This window comes from Chiloscyllium plagiosum, chromosome 23 (genome assembly GCF_004010195.1).
Source record: "Chiloscyllium plagiosum isolate BGI_BamShark_2017 chromosome 23, ASM401019v2, whole genome shotgun sequence".
Taxonomy (NCBI): Eukaryota; Metazoa; Chordata; class Chondrichthyes; order Orectolobiformes; family Hemiscylliidae; genus Chiloscyllium; species Chiloscyllium plagiosum.
Genome location: NC_057732.1, coordinates 53,825,349 through 53,841,753, shown reverse-complemented (window position 1 = coordinate 53,841,753; position 16,405 = coordinate 53,825,349). Strand labels below are relative to the sequence as shown.

Genomic DNA, 16,405 nt, shown 5'->3' with positions numbered 1-16,405 from the left:
AAACTCACACAGACACGGGGGGAACGTGCAAACTCCACACAGACAGTCACCCAAGGCTGGAATTGAATCCTGGTCCCTGGTGTTGTGAGGCAGCAGTGCTAACCACTTGCTGTGTGGTTTTTCAGGCAGAATTTGGAGGCAGGGACAGCAACATGGGGTGATCATCCCTCAAACTGTAGCTTCATCCACATTGATGCCTGCCCAATTTTTCTTCATCATTTCCTGCAGTCAATGGAAGCCACCATCTTAAAGTGTCAGGTTGGTGAGTACCATTCTCAGCCTTCAATCAAGAGGAAGTGGGTTAAACATTGGTTCCAGGTGTGAACACAAATCTCAAGGTTAACACTCCACGTGCAGGACTGAGGGGGTGCTGCACTACCTGAGGTGCCACCTTTCAGACAAGATGGTAAAAGGAAGGTCTCTCTACTGTTTAGGAGGATGTAAAAGATCCCATGGAATTATTCAAAGAAGACAAGGGCATGTATTCCCAATATCCTGACCTGTATTTATCCCTCAGTTAAGAGAATAGATTACATGATCATTATCACATTACCCTTCATGGGAGCACAATTGTGCAAATTGACTGTCTGTCTCCTACATTACAGGAGTGACTATACTTTTAAAAATATTTCATCAGCTGTGAAGTGCTGTGAGATGTTCTGAGGTTGTAAGAATAAATGCAAATCTTTCTCTCTTGCCACCCTGAACTGTTTCAATTTATTAAATGCAGGGGTAATTGGATGGTAATGGTCTATGCCTTCTTATTATGGTCTCAACGCTGGTTACTGATAATTTGAAGAAGGGCCTGTGCCCGAAACGTCGAATCTCCTGTTCCCTGGATGCTGCCTGACCTGCTGTGCTGTTCCAGCAATAAAGTTTCAACTACTGATAATCTCACCAGTATAGAAGGGTCATCTGGGGTCTCTTGTGATGCAGTGGTAGTATCCTTACCTCTAGACTAGGAGGTTCAGGTACAGTTCCACTGGGTCCGGAAGTGGGTAATAACATCTGTGACAGGTTTCCTTTTATATGCTGGTGTGGGTGCACTGACTGAGCCAGTATTTACTGCCCTTGAGCAGTGGTAAACTGCCTGACCCTAACCCTATCTCTTTGGCCCATGTTTGACTCACATTACCCTTCGGGAGGGAATTCCACGATTTTGACCCAGCGGCACTGAAGGGAAAATGCTTGGAAAATATCTATAACGGGGATCCAAGCTTGTAAGGCACTGGGGAAAGGGGGAAAATCAATTGAAAGAGCCAAGCACAGACAAACTAGTCCTCCGCCCCACTTTCCCAACCATAGTGACCCGGAGAGTTTTGTTTGGTGTTTCTTTTGGTCCCCATAATAAATTTGCCATCTTCCTTTCCACTATAAAGTGATGGGCTTCTTTGCATATCCCACCACCTCCCCCAACAGGAAAAAAGTTGCTGGGAATTTCTGTTCCATATTTGTTTCCTGGAAGAGGAGAGAGGGAGTGTGACCAGAGTGATGTTGTAGTGCCAGAGACAGACAGCACCAATCCCCCTGCCACCTAAGGGTGCAGCCAGACTGAAAGGTGAACCTAGGTGGGGGGTGCTGATGATTTGCTGCAATAGAAAGGTGTTGGTGTGATTGATGGGTGGGCTTTGCAATAGGCAGTCGGTGCTCCTGAAAGAACCTTATTTACTATTCATTGCTGAACTGCTTCTGGAAGCCAGAGGCACCCTGTCACTTCATCAAGAACATCCAGAAAATATTGACTTTATTTTCAGCCGTGTGAAAAGCAGGAATATTTCTCACTCAAATCATTTCCCACACAGTCCCCCACTGACTCCACATCTGTCCTCTCAATCTGAACCTATCAGTTTAGCTCAGAGTAGGAGCTAACCTATTTGCTAACCTGTGAAACTGTCTGACAAAGATCCCCTTGGTGACTGCTGCACTCAGCCTGATCTTAATGAGACCCTATCACCAGGATGGTTTGGTTTGAACTTCTCCTTTATGTTATGGGGGTGATGAGTGTGTTCACCATCTGCTCCAGAGCAAACAAATATCGTCCAGCCCACCTCCCAGGTTCTGTGACCTCTTAGAGGGCCATCCCTTTCTGGACTCCATTAGCAGGCAGACCTGCAGCGTTTCAGACTCCATATTCCGAACAATCGTTCCACCTCTGCAATTCCTGGCTCCTCCTTGAAACCAACCCTTACAACCAAGTGGGAGCGAATTACTGCACAGGCTGGAATCTGAACTGAAAATGCCGGAGATCACAGTGGGTCAGGCAGTATCCATGGAGAGAGGGAGCAAGCTAACACTTCGAGTTGAGATGACTCTTCCTCATAGGCCTCCATGGATGCTGCCTGACTCACTGTAATCTCCGGCATTTTTTGTTTTCAGTCTTTGACCAAGTAGTTGGTCATTTGTGCTGAGGAAGGGTCACTGGACCCGAAATTCTAATTCTGATTTCTCTCCACAGACGCTGCCTGACCTGCTGAGCTTTTCCAGCAATTTCTGTTTTTGTACTTTCTCTCCTAATGTTTCCTCCTTTAACTTGACATCCATTTTTAAGCCTTGATAAAAGTAACATTAAAGATGCTGCAGAAATGCAAGTTATTTTTGATGATTTAAAACCATTAAGCACAAATGGTTTGTATTTAATTTATATTTTAATATCATCTACAGGTAGCAAATTTGCTTCGACTTTTCCAGATCCCCCAGATCAGCTATGCTTCAACAAGTGCAAAGCTCAGCGATAAAAGCCGCTACGATTACTTTGCGAGAACAGTCCCTCCTGACTTTTATCAGGCCAAGGCTATGGTAGAAATTTTGCAGTTCTTTAATTGGACTTACGTGTCAACCATCGCTTCCGAGGGCGATTACGGAGAGACTGGAATTGAAGCCTTTGAGCATGAGGCACGTCTTCGAAACATTTGCATCGCTACTTCGGAGAAAGTTGGCCGCTCCACCACAAAGAAGTCCTACGATGGTGTGATCCAGGAGCTGCTGAACAAAGCCAACGCGAGGATCGTGGTACTTTTCACACGAGGCGACGATGCCCGGGAGCTTCTGGCTGCGGCTAATCGAATGAACGTTTCTGGCTTCACCTGGGTGGCCAGTGATGGATGGGGAGCTCAAGAAATCGTGGTGAAGGGGAACGAGCTGGTTGCCAACGGTGCGATAACCTTAGAGCTTGCTTCTTATCCCATCAAGCAGTTTGACAGGTACTTTCAAAGCCTCCACCCTCGCACCAACAAGCGGAACCCGTGGTTTAAAGCCTTTTGGCAGCAGAAATTTCAGTGTCTGCTCCAGAACAGTCGGTCACATCAAAAGGTGTGCGACAGGCGGCTCTCCATCAACAACTCTAACTACGAGCAAGAGACAAAGATAATGTTTGTTGTCAATGCGGTGTACTCAATGGCACATGCTTTACACAAGATGCAGCGCGTAATGTGTCCAAATACCACCAGACTCTGTGATGCCATTATGCCACTGGATGGGAAGAAATTATACAAAGAATACTTAATCAAAATTAATTTCAGCGGTAAGAACTTTATCTGTGTCACTGTGAATCTGATAAATGATTAGACAAAAGTTTATTGTTATCATGCTTTTTTGATCCACGACACTTTTCTGTGCTCTAAACATTGTTTCAAACCACAGTGAGCGGGAGCTTCTAATGCCCTGGGAACAGTATTTCACAGTATTTCATGCTTCGATATCTCTTAGAGTCATAGAGATGTACAGCATGGAAACAGACCCTTCGGTCCATCTTGTCCATGCCGACCAGATATCCCAACCCAATCTAGTCCCACCTGCCAGCACCCGGCCCATATCCCTCCAAACCCTTCCTATTCATACACCCATCCAAATGCCTCTTAAATGTTGCATGTTTGGCTCATTATTGCTGCAGCAATGTTACTTGCCTCTTGTCAGCATGGACTGGTTCACTTAGAATCATAGTAATAGAGCCATGCAACACAGAAGGGGCCCTTCAGTCCATTGAGTCTATACCGCCCTATCTACGAGGAGAAAGTGAGGTCTGCAGATGCTGGAGATCAGAGCTGGAAATGTGTTGCTGGAAAAGCGCAGCAGGTCAGGCAGCATCCAGGGAACAGGAGAATCGACGTTTCGGGCATAAGCCTGAAGAAGGGCTTATGCCCGAAACGTCGATTCTCCTGTTCCCTGGATGCTGCCTGACCTGCTGCGCTTTTCCAGCAACACATTTCCAGCACCGCCCTATCTGCACCTATCCCACTTTGCGGCACTGGGCCCATAGCCTTGAGTGTTATGACATTTCAAGTGCCTCATTCAATTATTTTTTAAAGATTGTGAGGTTTCCCACCTCAATTACCCTCCGAGGCAGAGTATGCTGCCTGACCTGCTGTGCTGTTCCAGCAATAAAGTTTCAACTTTGATCTCCAGCATCTGCAGACCTCACTTTCTCCTCCTGATCTGATTACCCTCAACTTCACTTTCCTCTACTTTCTCTATCACCCTTGATTCCCATAATGATTAAAAATTATTCCACTTCTGCCTTGAATTTCTTAATGACCCAGCCTCAACAGCCCCATCTGGTAAAGAATTCCACAGATTCACTGGCCTCTGGGAGTAGGCATTCAATAGACAATAGACAATAGGTGCAGGAGTAGGCCATTCTGCCCTTCGAGCCTGCACCACCATTCAATATGATCATGGCTGATCATCCTTAATCAGTATCCTGTTCCTGCCTTATCTCCATAACCCTTGATTCCACAATCCTTGAGAGCCCTATCCAACTCTTTCTTAAATGAATCCAGAGACTGGGCCTCCACTGCCCTCTGAGGCAGAGCATTCCACACAGCCACCACTCTCTGGGTGAAGAAGTTTCTCCTCATCTCTGTCCTAAATGGTCTACCCCATATTTTTAAGCTGTGTCCTCTGGTTCGGCACTCACCCATCAGCGGAAACATGTTTCTTGCCTCTAGATTGTCCAGATTCCTCCTCATCTCTGTCTTAAATGTGCAACCCCTTATTCTGAGATGGTATCCTCTGGTCCTAGACTGTCCCAGAAGGGGAAACAACCATTCCCCATCTACCCCGTCAAATCGTCGAAGGAGTTTGTATATTTCAATGAGGTCATCTCACAATGTTCTAAATTCAATGAGTATAGGCCCAACTTACTCCAATCTCTCCTCCTAAGGCAATCCCTCTCCATCCCTGGTATTAGCTGAGTGTACCTTGCCTGAGTGCTTCTAATCCTAGTTTATTGCAGGATCTATAACCTTTGGTAACCATGGGGTCTCATGGTGCCAGGAGAACAGTCTGGTGACCCTCACTCAGAAATCTTCAATGAAAACAAATATGACTAAGAAAACTTTGCAGGTCTGGCAGCATCTGTGGAGAGAAATCAGGGTACATGTTTCAGGTCCCGTGACCCTTTGTCAGAATCCTTCCCTGAAGCCAAAGCATTAACGATTCTGTCTTCCTGCAGATGCCGTCAGACCTGCTGAGCTTTTCCAGCAACTTCTGTTTTTGTTTCTGATTTCCAACTGTTTCTGACCCAGTTCCTTGGGTCTTCTTTAATATGAAAACCTTTCTCTTTCGGTTGTCCTGCTCAGTACTGGAGGCAGCAACCTTGATTTCTCCCTGCAGCGCCAGCCTCTGAGTGAGGCTGCTTCCTCACATGGCAATCTAACATTAGATTCAGCTGCCACCAACACCAGTCTCAAACAAACTTTGGTTCAGAGCATATCCCCATATGGTCAATGAGCCGTGAACATCAAGCACTGAAACAATTTACCCACAAGGGGCACCATGCCATTGACCACTGCTGAAGGCCACTGACCAACTGTATGCACCTTAGGGTGAGGATGATATTACAAGCCAACAATTTGAGAGATTACAGGGTTCCAGGACAAGGGATCATGGTCTAAAGATAAAAACGAGCCTTCTTAGGACTGAGATGAGGAGAAGCATCTTCTCAGAGTAGAATGCCTGTAGAAATCGCTACCACTGATAGTGGTTGAGGCCAAAGCATTCCATATTTTCAAGAAGGAGGAGATATAGCTCTTGTGGCTAGAGGGATGAAGGGATCTAGGCGGGATTAGGGTATAGAGCTCGATGATCAACCATGATCGTATTAGATTAGATTAGATTTTAGATTAGATTACATTACAGTATGGAAACAGGCCCTTCGGCCCAACAAGTCCACACCGACCCGCCGAAGCGCAACCCACCCATACCCCGACATTTACCCCTATACCTAACACTACGGGCAATTTAGCATGGCCAATTCACCTGACCTGCACATCTTTGGACTGTGGGAGGAAACCGGAGCACCCGGAGGAAACCCACGCAGACACGGGGAGAACGTGCAAACTCCACACAGTCAGTCGCCTGAGTCGGGAATTGAACCCGGGTCTCTGGCGCTGCGAGGCAGCAGTGCTAACCACTGTGCCACCGTGCCGCCCACTAATTGAATGGGAGAGTAGGCTTGAAGGGCTGAACGGCTCCCTCCTCTCCTGTGTTCTGTGTTTCTGTATAACTCTGTAATCCAGCACTCCATGCCCGGCAACCTCCTGTGCTCCAGCACCCACAGTATTTTCAGACCTCCCTGAAGAGGTTCCACATCGATCTATATTAATAGTATTTTTTGTCACAGCTTGGACACTCGACTTCCTGGCTTGTTAATCTCCAATTGGAATGTATTTCATCATTAGACATGTGATTGGCACAAGTCAAAGTGAGGTCTTTACTGAATTGTGGAATAAAGGAATAAAGGATGTGTGTTACCTTGTGTGGTCCAGCAAATCCTTTGATCAAGAATTTGCTCCATCCTAAAGTTGTGGATTAGGCTGGTGCAGCTTGAAAGCCACAGAAACATAACCTTCTAAACCTCCAGATCTTGTGACTCATTCCAACCTGGAATTCCTCCTTACAGAATGACACTGGACATGAGGGTGGCTCAGTGATTAGAACCACTGCCTCTAGCACCAGGGACCTGGGTTCGATTCCACCTTTGGGTGACTGTCTGTGTGGAGTTTACACATTCTCCCCGTGTCTGTGTGGATATCCTCCAGGTGCTCTGGTTTCCTCGAAAGATTAGGGTGGTTAGGGTGGATTGGCCGTGCTAAATTGACCCCATAATGTGCAGGTTAGGTGGGATAGCTGTGGGAAACGCAGGGTTTGAGGGTTCTGGTGGGATGCTGCTCAGAGGAGTGTTGTGGAATTAATGGGCAGAATGGCCCACTTCCACATTGTAGGGATTCTATCTGTGAGTGTTTTATCTGACAAAACAGTCAGTTTGATCATTAATAATGGCAGGCAGCAGACTGAGCAACAGCATTGGTTGTATAATTGCAACAGCCCTATCTGGATCAGAAGCACTTTAAAGGACGGATAAAACTATCTGGCATAAAATATAAAAATACATTGCTTATCAGTGGTGATTGGTATCAATCTGTCTGTTGCCATCTTTGATGATGCTCAAGTGACCACTTCCTTTACAGCTTACCCCGTAATGATATTTTGTCTGTCAGAATTTCTGGTTTCTATGGTGATATAATGCTGTTGCAATCTGGGTTTAATCTAGATTATGAGATCTTTCTGTTAAGAGATGATAAGAGATCAAATCCAATCCTCAAGCTAAGTTGTTAATGGCATCTGTCTTAACTAATACCATAATATCGATAGGTTAGTGTAGATTTTGTTCCGCAAGAACTTCATTGTTTCTCTGCTACTGAACAAATTGTCGATGTCATAACTGTGATAAATTGTTATGGAAACAGCAGAGCCACTGTTAGAACACATGCTGCACACCTTGTGTTAACCTGACACCACCCATATAATGTATCACTATGTCTCCTTTTCAAAAGCTTATTTTTCTGTGACCTCTAGACTGAGTAGTTCCTTAACTTTCTCAAATCTTCCACATCCATACAATCTAAAGGTTGTTAAATCACAATTCAGCTGCTCTTGATTGATTTTCATTTTATTTCTACCTGTTTCAACCTTCATGGTCTCCTGCACTATGGGTCATGACCCTTGCCCTGGAATCACAAATCCAATCTTTACTCTACTGGAGTACTGCGTCTAGTTCTGGTTGCCCTGTTACAGGAAATATATTATTAAGCTGGAGAGGGTTCTGAAAAAAAATTAAAAGGATTTTGCCAGGAATGGGAGTTATCAGGAGAGTCTGAGACTTTTTTCACTGGAGTAGAGCAGGTTGAGGGCTTTATGGAGGATTAAAGAATCATGGAGGGGCACAGATAAGGTGAATAACAGATGTCTTTTTCCCAGGGTAGGGGATTTTAAGACTAGAGGGTATATTTTTAAGGTGAATGGAGAAAGATTTTAGGGGCAATTTATTTACACAGAGAGTGGTTCATGTGTGGACTGAACTTCCAGAGGAAGTGGTGGATGTGGGTACAGTTACAACATAAAAGACTTTAAAGCACGTGAATGAGAAAAGGTTGGAGGGATATGGGCCAAGTGCAGGCAGGTGGGCCTAGTTTAGTTTGGGATTATGATCGGCATGGACTGGTTGGACCAAAGGGTCTGTTTTCATACTCTATGAGGCTAAATAAACTGCTAGAACCTGACAGTACCCAGGAACATTGAATGTACAAACTGTGAGAGAGAGCCTGCTGAGCGCTTTCCCCCGAGAATGCAAAAGAACCATGAAATTCAAAACACAAATGATTGTGGTTAGCCAAATGACAAGTACAAACCAAGAGGATTACTTATTACAAGATTTGCTGCCATTCTTTTCAAAGGGTCCAGAATGTTACAAGAGAATTGTGGTTTTTTTTTTAATTACTGGATTTAAAAGCTTAATGTAGTCTGACACAATCCAAGCTGAATACGTTGTGGAAGATGTTGTCAATACCTGTCAAGCCAACTATACATATCTCGATCTTCCCACGACATCTCAAGCAGTCTTTTATCATTGTGCATTCAGCTGGTGGCAGTACCAGTGTGAATTAAAGGGACGAGAACAGTTTCTATGGGAAATTGTGTGTGGCACATTAAAAGTTTATTTTAGTCATCGTTACTGATCCTGATTATTAAGTACGGAGCTAAATTTTAAACAGATTTGTCAATACAATCCTCTCTGAAAGCAATCTGCATTTTATCTTCAGTTGCTTTTAGCTTTATTCCACTTCATGTTTGGTACAAAAGCCGTGTTGAATTTAGATTTACACCACTAAACAATATGCCAACTTTGTTTACAATGTATCTAGTGTGTAGATCCAGTATTAAAAAAATGTGTCAAATTTTCTCATTACCAACATCATCGTTGCCTATCACATCAACCTATGTCACTTATTTTCAGCAACTGCGCAATCTAACAATAAAGGACCTCATTTATTTATGCACTATTTGTTGCCTCTGGAATACTGTGTCCAGTTCCGGCCCCCCAGTTATAGAAAGGATATTATTAAGCGGGAGGGGTGTACAAGAGATTTACCAGGATATTGCCAAGTGTGAAAGGCTTGAGTTATAAAGAAAAGTTGGATAGACTGGGATTTATTTCACTGGAGCCTAAGAGGTTGCAGGATTACCTTTTAGAAGTTTATACAATCATGAGAGGTTTAGACAGAGTTAATGATAGTTGTCTTTTCCCTACGATGGGGAATTTCAAGACTAGGGGGCACTGGATGTAAGTTTGCTCAGTGATCTAGAAGGTTCATTTTCAGACATTTTGTCACCACTAGTGAGTCACTAACACCAGCGCTTCATTGGAGGCTCACTGATGATGTTACCTAGCTTGGTGACAAAATGTCAGAAAACGAATCTTCTAGCTCAGCGAGCAAACCTACATCCAGAACCTCAATCTGATATACAAATCTTCTCAAAACCCGCCACTGGGGGGCACATTTTTAACATGAGAGGAGAGAGATTTAAAAAAGACATAGCAGGCAATTTATTTTTACACAGCGGGTGGTACGTGTGTGGAATGAGCTTCCTGAGCAGGTGGAGGATGTGGGTACAATTTCAGTGTTTATAAGACATTTGGATAAGTACATGAATCGGAAAATTCTGGAGAGATCTGGGCCAGGAGCAGGCAGGTGGGTCTAGTTAACTTTGAGATTATGTTCGACATGGATTGGTTAGACCGAAGGGTCTGTTTTTGTGCTGTATGACTTTATGACAAGCAACATAATCTTTTCCTCAGTTACATTTCATTTATTATTTTACTGATATCAGTAGATTTTGCTTCTTTCTTTTATTTTCTACTTTTTCAAAGTGCCCAAACATAATATCTGACCTCTCCTGTCTTCATTGTGAAGCTGTACAGTTGTAAAATCAACTTGTCCTTCATGGTGGCTCAGTGGTTAGCACTGCTGCCTCACAGCACCAGGGATCCAGGTTAAATTCCATCCTCAGGCGACTGTCTGTGTGGAGTTTGCACATTCTCCCCGTGTCTGTGTGGGTTTCCTCCGGGTGCTCCAGTTTCCTCCCACAGCCCAAAGATGTGCAGGCCAGGTGGATTGGCTATGGGAAATGTTGTTTCAGGGATGTCTTGGCTAGATGGATAAACCATGGGAAATACAGGGTTGGAATGTGGGATGCTTTTGGACGGTCGGTGTGAACGTAATGGGCCAAATGGCCTCTATCTGTGTATAGAATCAATGATTTAATGATTCCTTTTCAGATGTGCAGAATTGTGACTCTTTACTTCCCTGAATCGACCTTTGCAGATGAACAAAGAGTAAGATTAGGTCACTCAGCTGTTCAAGCCTGTTCCTCCATTCAATAAGATATGTCTGATCTGATTGTGATCACAGATCTACACTCCTGCCTTATAGAGAAGCATAGAAATATAGAAGGTAGGAGCAGGAGTTGGCCATTCAATTCCCTAGCCTGCTGTACCATTGAATATGAGCGTGGTTAATCAACGAGTTCGATGCCTTAATCCTGCCCTCCCCCATCTCTCTTGATCCGTTTAGCCATAAGAGTTATATCTACCTCCTTCCTGAAAGCACAAAGTTTTGGCCTTAACCACGTCTTGAATTCCAAAGGCTCACAACTCTCTGAGTGAAGAAATTTCTCCTCATCTCAGTCCTAAAAGGTTTACCCTTTATCCTTAATCTATGATGCCTGGTTCTGGAATCTCCCACCATTACGAACATTCTTCCTGCACCTAATCTGTCTAATTCTGTTCAAATTTTACAGATTTCTATTAGATTCTCTTCAATCTTCTAAGCTCCATGGAATAACAATCCTAATGTCTCAATCTCTCCTCATACATCAGTCCTACCATCCCAGGAATCAGCCTGGTAAACCTTTGTTGCACTCTCTCCGAGAGCAAGAACATCCTTCCTCAAATAAGGAAACCAAAACTATACACAATATTCCAGGTGTGGCCTGACCACTGACCTGTAGAACTACAGCAAAACACCCTTGTTCCTGTCCTCCAATCCTCTCACTGTGAAGGCCAACATACCGTTTACCTTCTTTACCACTTGCTGCACCTGCACGCTTACTTTCAGCGACTGGTGTACAAGGATACCCAGGTGTCGTAGAATATTCCTTTGTCAGTTTATAGCCATTCAAGTCATAATTGTCCATGCTACTTTTGAAACCAAAGAGGATAGCCTCACAACTATCCACGTTATATTTCAGCTGTCATGCATTTTCCACTTAGTCAGCTTGTCCAAATAACACCCCAATAACTTTTCATTCCCTTGTTTAACAAGATTTGGAGATACCGGTGTTGGACTGGGGTGTACAAAGTTAAAAATCACACAACACCAGGTTATGGTCCAGGTTTAATTGGAAGCACTAGCTTTCGGAGCGCCGCTCCTTCATCAGGTGGTTTAACAAGAATCGATCTACTTCTGTCTTAAAAAGATTTAAAGACTCTGCAGCCAACGTGTTTTGAGGAAGAGACGTCCGCTGTGAGAAATTAAAACTTCTTATCTCTGTCCTGAATGTGTGACCCCTTATATTTAAACGGTGACCCTTGGTTCTAGATTCTCCCTGAAGAGGAAACATCTTCTCCACATCTTCTGACGCCTCAGGATCTTGTATGTTTCTTTTCCCGCTACAATCCACAGATTTTTAACTCTCAGGCATGATACCACCAACCGCATCTCTCTCTGTAGCTTGTCATCTCTGCTTCTCTTTTCTCACTTCATGCTTTGTCATGTTTCAGGAAAATGACACTTGCCCCTCAAAGAGACTAGCTGCCAGTTATATTTAAGATAGAAATAAATTGAGGCAACGTTTTATTGCTGACAACCACTAGCATTTTATATTTTATTTATGTTGGGTTTATTCAAAGAGAAATATATTGTATGGATTTGTTCTAATCATGAATTTGCTAATCATAGAAAAAGTCATGATTCAAATGACGGAAGGAAGTGTTGTAAATGGAGACAATATGACATCAAAAGTCCATTTTTTAAAAAGTCAGCACAAGACCATACAGAACCTTCAGAAGAAATGACAATATATGCTGTACAACCAAAGGTGACAACTAATCCATATAGTGTAAACTGTCTAATAAATTTGAATACTATAAAATACAATAAGGTACCAATATTTGTTTTCATTCTATATTTTCTGCTAGCATTGTACTTTCTTTTCCTTCAGTCGATTTCAACAAAGTAATACTGCCTCTCACCGTGTGATGTTATTCAATTTGGCATTAGTGGTCATAGGGTCATACAGCATGGAATTTTTAAAATTAGAATCCCTACAGTGTGGAAACAGGCCCTTTGGCCCAACAAGTCCACACCAACCCTCCAAAGAGTAACCTTGACCCATTCCCCTACATTTACCCCAACTAATGCACCTAACCTACACATCCCTGAACACTATGGGTAATTTAGCATGGCCACTTCACCTAACCTGCACATCTTTGGACTGTGGGAGGAAACCCACACAGACACGGGGAGAATGTGCAAACTCCACACAGACAGTCACCCAAGGCTGGAATTGAACCCTGGCACTGTGAGGCAGTAGTGCTAACCACCGAGCTACCATGCTGCCCAGAAACAGACCCTTTGGCCCAACCAGTCCATGCCGAACATAAGCTAAACTTGTCTCACCTGCCTGCTCTTGGCCCATATCCCTCCAAACCCTTTCCTATTCATGTACTCATTCAAGTATCTTTTAAACGTTGTAATTGCACCCACATCCACCACTTCCTCGGGAAGTTCATTCCCTCACAAACCAACCTCTGTGTAAAAGAAATTGTCCTCTCAGGTGTTTTTTAAATCTCTCTCTTCTTACCTTAAAAATGTACCCCCTAGTCTTGAAATTCCCTACCCTAAGGAAAAGACAACTACCATTAACTCGGTCTATACCTCATTATTTTATAAATTTCTATAACATTGCCTTTTAACTTCCTGCACTTCGGTGAAAAAGCCTTTCTCTGTAACACAAACCTTTCATACCCAGCAACATGCTGGTTTGTTGAAGATCTAGTGTTCAAACACTTTTGGTAACCCTGGATAAGTGCCTTAATGTCTCAGTTATGAGTGTTTATACTTACAAACACAATCCCATACAGCGTTTAAAGTTAAAGATCAATGTTCCCTGTACCTGCAAAAGGCTGTTTTATTTTGTCCTGCATTGCATTCTGACGTGCGTATAAATCAGCTTGCAAACTGACTCAGGATCAGAACATCTCAGCAATTCAGGGACAGCATATATATTTTTTTTTCAACTCATCTGTGGGATGTAGGCATCACTGGTTGACCAGCATTTATTGTCCGTCCCTAGTTGCCCCTTGAGAAGGTGGGGGTGAGCTGTCTTCTCGAACCGCTGCAGTCCATGTGCTGTGGGTAGACCCACAATGCCCTTAGGGAGGGAATTCTCGGATTGTATATTTGCATTGTATAATCATGTCCAATTGTTTGATGATTTAGTAAAAAACCATCATCAGCATGTGCATAACAGGAGATCACTAAAAAATAGTACATTTGATTTCTTCTTTACCAGAAAGTTTTACAGTAAAGATGAGGCCCTTTGGCCCATCAAATCTACACTGACTATCTACACTTATCCCACTTCTAGTTCTTGGTCCATGGCATTGAATGTTATGATATTTCAGGTGCTCATCCATGTACATTTGAACATGTTAAGAGGTATAGACTTCAACTACCGTCTCAGGCAGTGCATTCCAAATTCCCACCATCCTCTGGGTGAAAAACCTTTTCCTCAAATCTCCTCCAAATCTTCTGCCCCTCACCTTAAAATGATGCCCCCTCACTACTGACCCTTTCCCGTGGGGTAAGTGTAGCCGCAGTATTGATGTGACCGCTCCAGATAAGTTTATATTGAATGGTAAGCTCCTGGAGATATTGTTAGTTTCAGAGGCACTGAATCCAGCATCTTCCAGTAGGTGAAATTCAAAACATTGAATGTTTTCAAGCAGGAGGTAGATATAATTCTCAAGGCTAAAGGAATCAAAGATTACGGGTGGATGATGGGAATAGGGGATTGTGTTGGATGATCAGCCATGATCAGGTTGAATGACGGAGCAGGCTGGAAGGGCGGATGGTCCCACTCCTCCTCCAGTATTTTCTATGTCTTTATTCTGATTGTCATAAAACATAATATTTTTACAAAACATGGTACGTCCTAGTTTTCTTTCTGACCGAGGGCGTGTAATTCTCTGCCCCCGTTCAGTCTTGCTGGAGTGCTGGACCAAGGGCCTGGATCTATATTTCCTTGTTAGTATTAACATATAGCCACAGCTTCTGTCTTAATCTTTCCCTGTGCATCGGGCCTTGCTCTGTGATGAAGACAAAAAGACTCAAGAAAATGTTGGAGCAACATTATGACGTAATATGCAAACAAGCAACAAGACTTTATATCATTCTCACAATTTGCATCATCAAATGTGGCATCATTTGACTCCTGCATAAAGAGTGGGGGAAAGCCTTTTCCACCACTTTCTCACATGTATGCCAGCTCGATCTTTCAAAGTCGACTAGATTTGGGATGTTATTGTCTTCATTTGGAAAGATTTCAATAGATACTACAGCCTTGACAATATTGTAGTCTAGTACGATACAACATATCCCCTTGAAGAGATTTTCCAGTTGTTCTTAACCTATCTGCTTCTTAAATTGTTAAATTTATGTACTTGAAGCCCTCTGACTGATAGAAATGGGAAAACATTGAGTTGTTATCACACTTCCGAATACTCAGAGTAATTATCCTCAACCAGCTGAGTTCTTGTAGATAGAAATATTATGTACATCTTTATTTGTGCCTTTTAAAACATCTTTCATAGGTCTTCGAATCCAAAATCCTCCACTAGTAGTTACTATTAATTTAAGTTTGCTGGTTTCCTTCATTATCCATTGTTCAGAATAGTTTTAGAATGTTCATTTGTCTTTTTCTTGAATTCACATTTTTTTGTGTAATTCTTCTCTTTTACTAACTATTACTTTTCATTTAACCTCCTCCCCCATTTCTAAGATTGCTACTCTCTTGTCTTGTAAATCCACACTCATTTCAGGTCTTACTTGTTGCTTACCCTGAAGAGGAGGTGATAGCTCAGTGATATTATCGCTGGACCAGAGATCTAGATAATGTTCTGGGGACCTGAGTTTGAATCCTGAAACTGCAGATAGTGGAATTTGAATTCAATAAGTATCTGGAATTAAGAGATTAATGGTGACCATGAATCCATTGTCAAGCAAAACACATAGACTATACAATAGAAAGATGCAGCAAACTGTTGAGTGAGTTATTTTGTATTTAAAATAACCTGGAATGGAAAAAAAATAGCAATCTATATTGACATGTTCTCATAGCACCATAGAGTCATAGAGATGTACAGCACGGAAACGGACCCTTAGGTCCAACCCGTCCATGCCGACCAGATATCCCAACCCAATCTAGTCGCACCTGCCAGCACCCAACCCATATCCCTCCAAACCTTTCCTATTCATATACCCATCCAAATGCCTCTTAAATGTTGCAATTGTACCAGCCTCCACCACATCTTCTGGCAGCTCATTCCATACCCGTACCACCCTCTGTGTGAAAAAGTTGCCCCTTCGGTCTCTTTTATATCTTTCCCCTCTCACCCTAAATCTATGCCCTCTAGTTCTGGACTCCGTGACCCCAGGGAAAAGACTTTGTCTATTTATTCTATCCATTCCCCTCATAATTTTGTTAATTTCTATAAGGTCTTTTCTGAATCTTTTCTGAACCATTTCAAGTTTCACAACATCTTTCCGATAGGAAGGAGACCAGAATTGCACGTAATATTCCAACAGTGGCCTAACCAATGTCCTGTACAGCCGCAACATGACCTCCCAACTCCAGTACTCAATACTCTGACCAATAAAGGAAAGCATACCAAACGCCTTCTTCACAATCCTATCCACCTGCGACTCCACTTTCAAGGAGCTATGAACCTGCACTCCAAGGTCTCTTTGTTCAGCAACACTCCCTAGGACCTTACCATTAAGTGTAT

At 43.1% G+C, this 16,405-nt stretch overlaps 1 protein-coding gene across 1 annotated transcript in view; it reads left to right on the top strand.

Annotated features, from left to right (window-relative positions):
* LOC122561484 (metabotropic glutamate receptor 3-like) overlaps positions 1 to 16,405 on the top strand; it is a 256,129-nt gene that overhangs the window by 183,918 nt on the left and 55,806 nt on the right. The window contains exon 4 of the mRNA XM_043713230.1: positions 2,662 to 3,543. Within this exon, the coding sequence (XP_043569165.1) occupies positions 2,662 to 3,543 (882 nt within the window). The remainder of the gene's footprint in view (positions 1 to 2,661; positions 3,544 to 16,405) is intronic.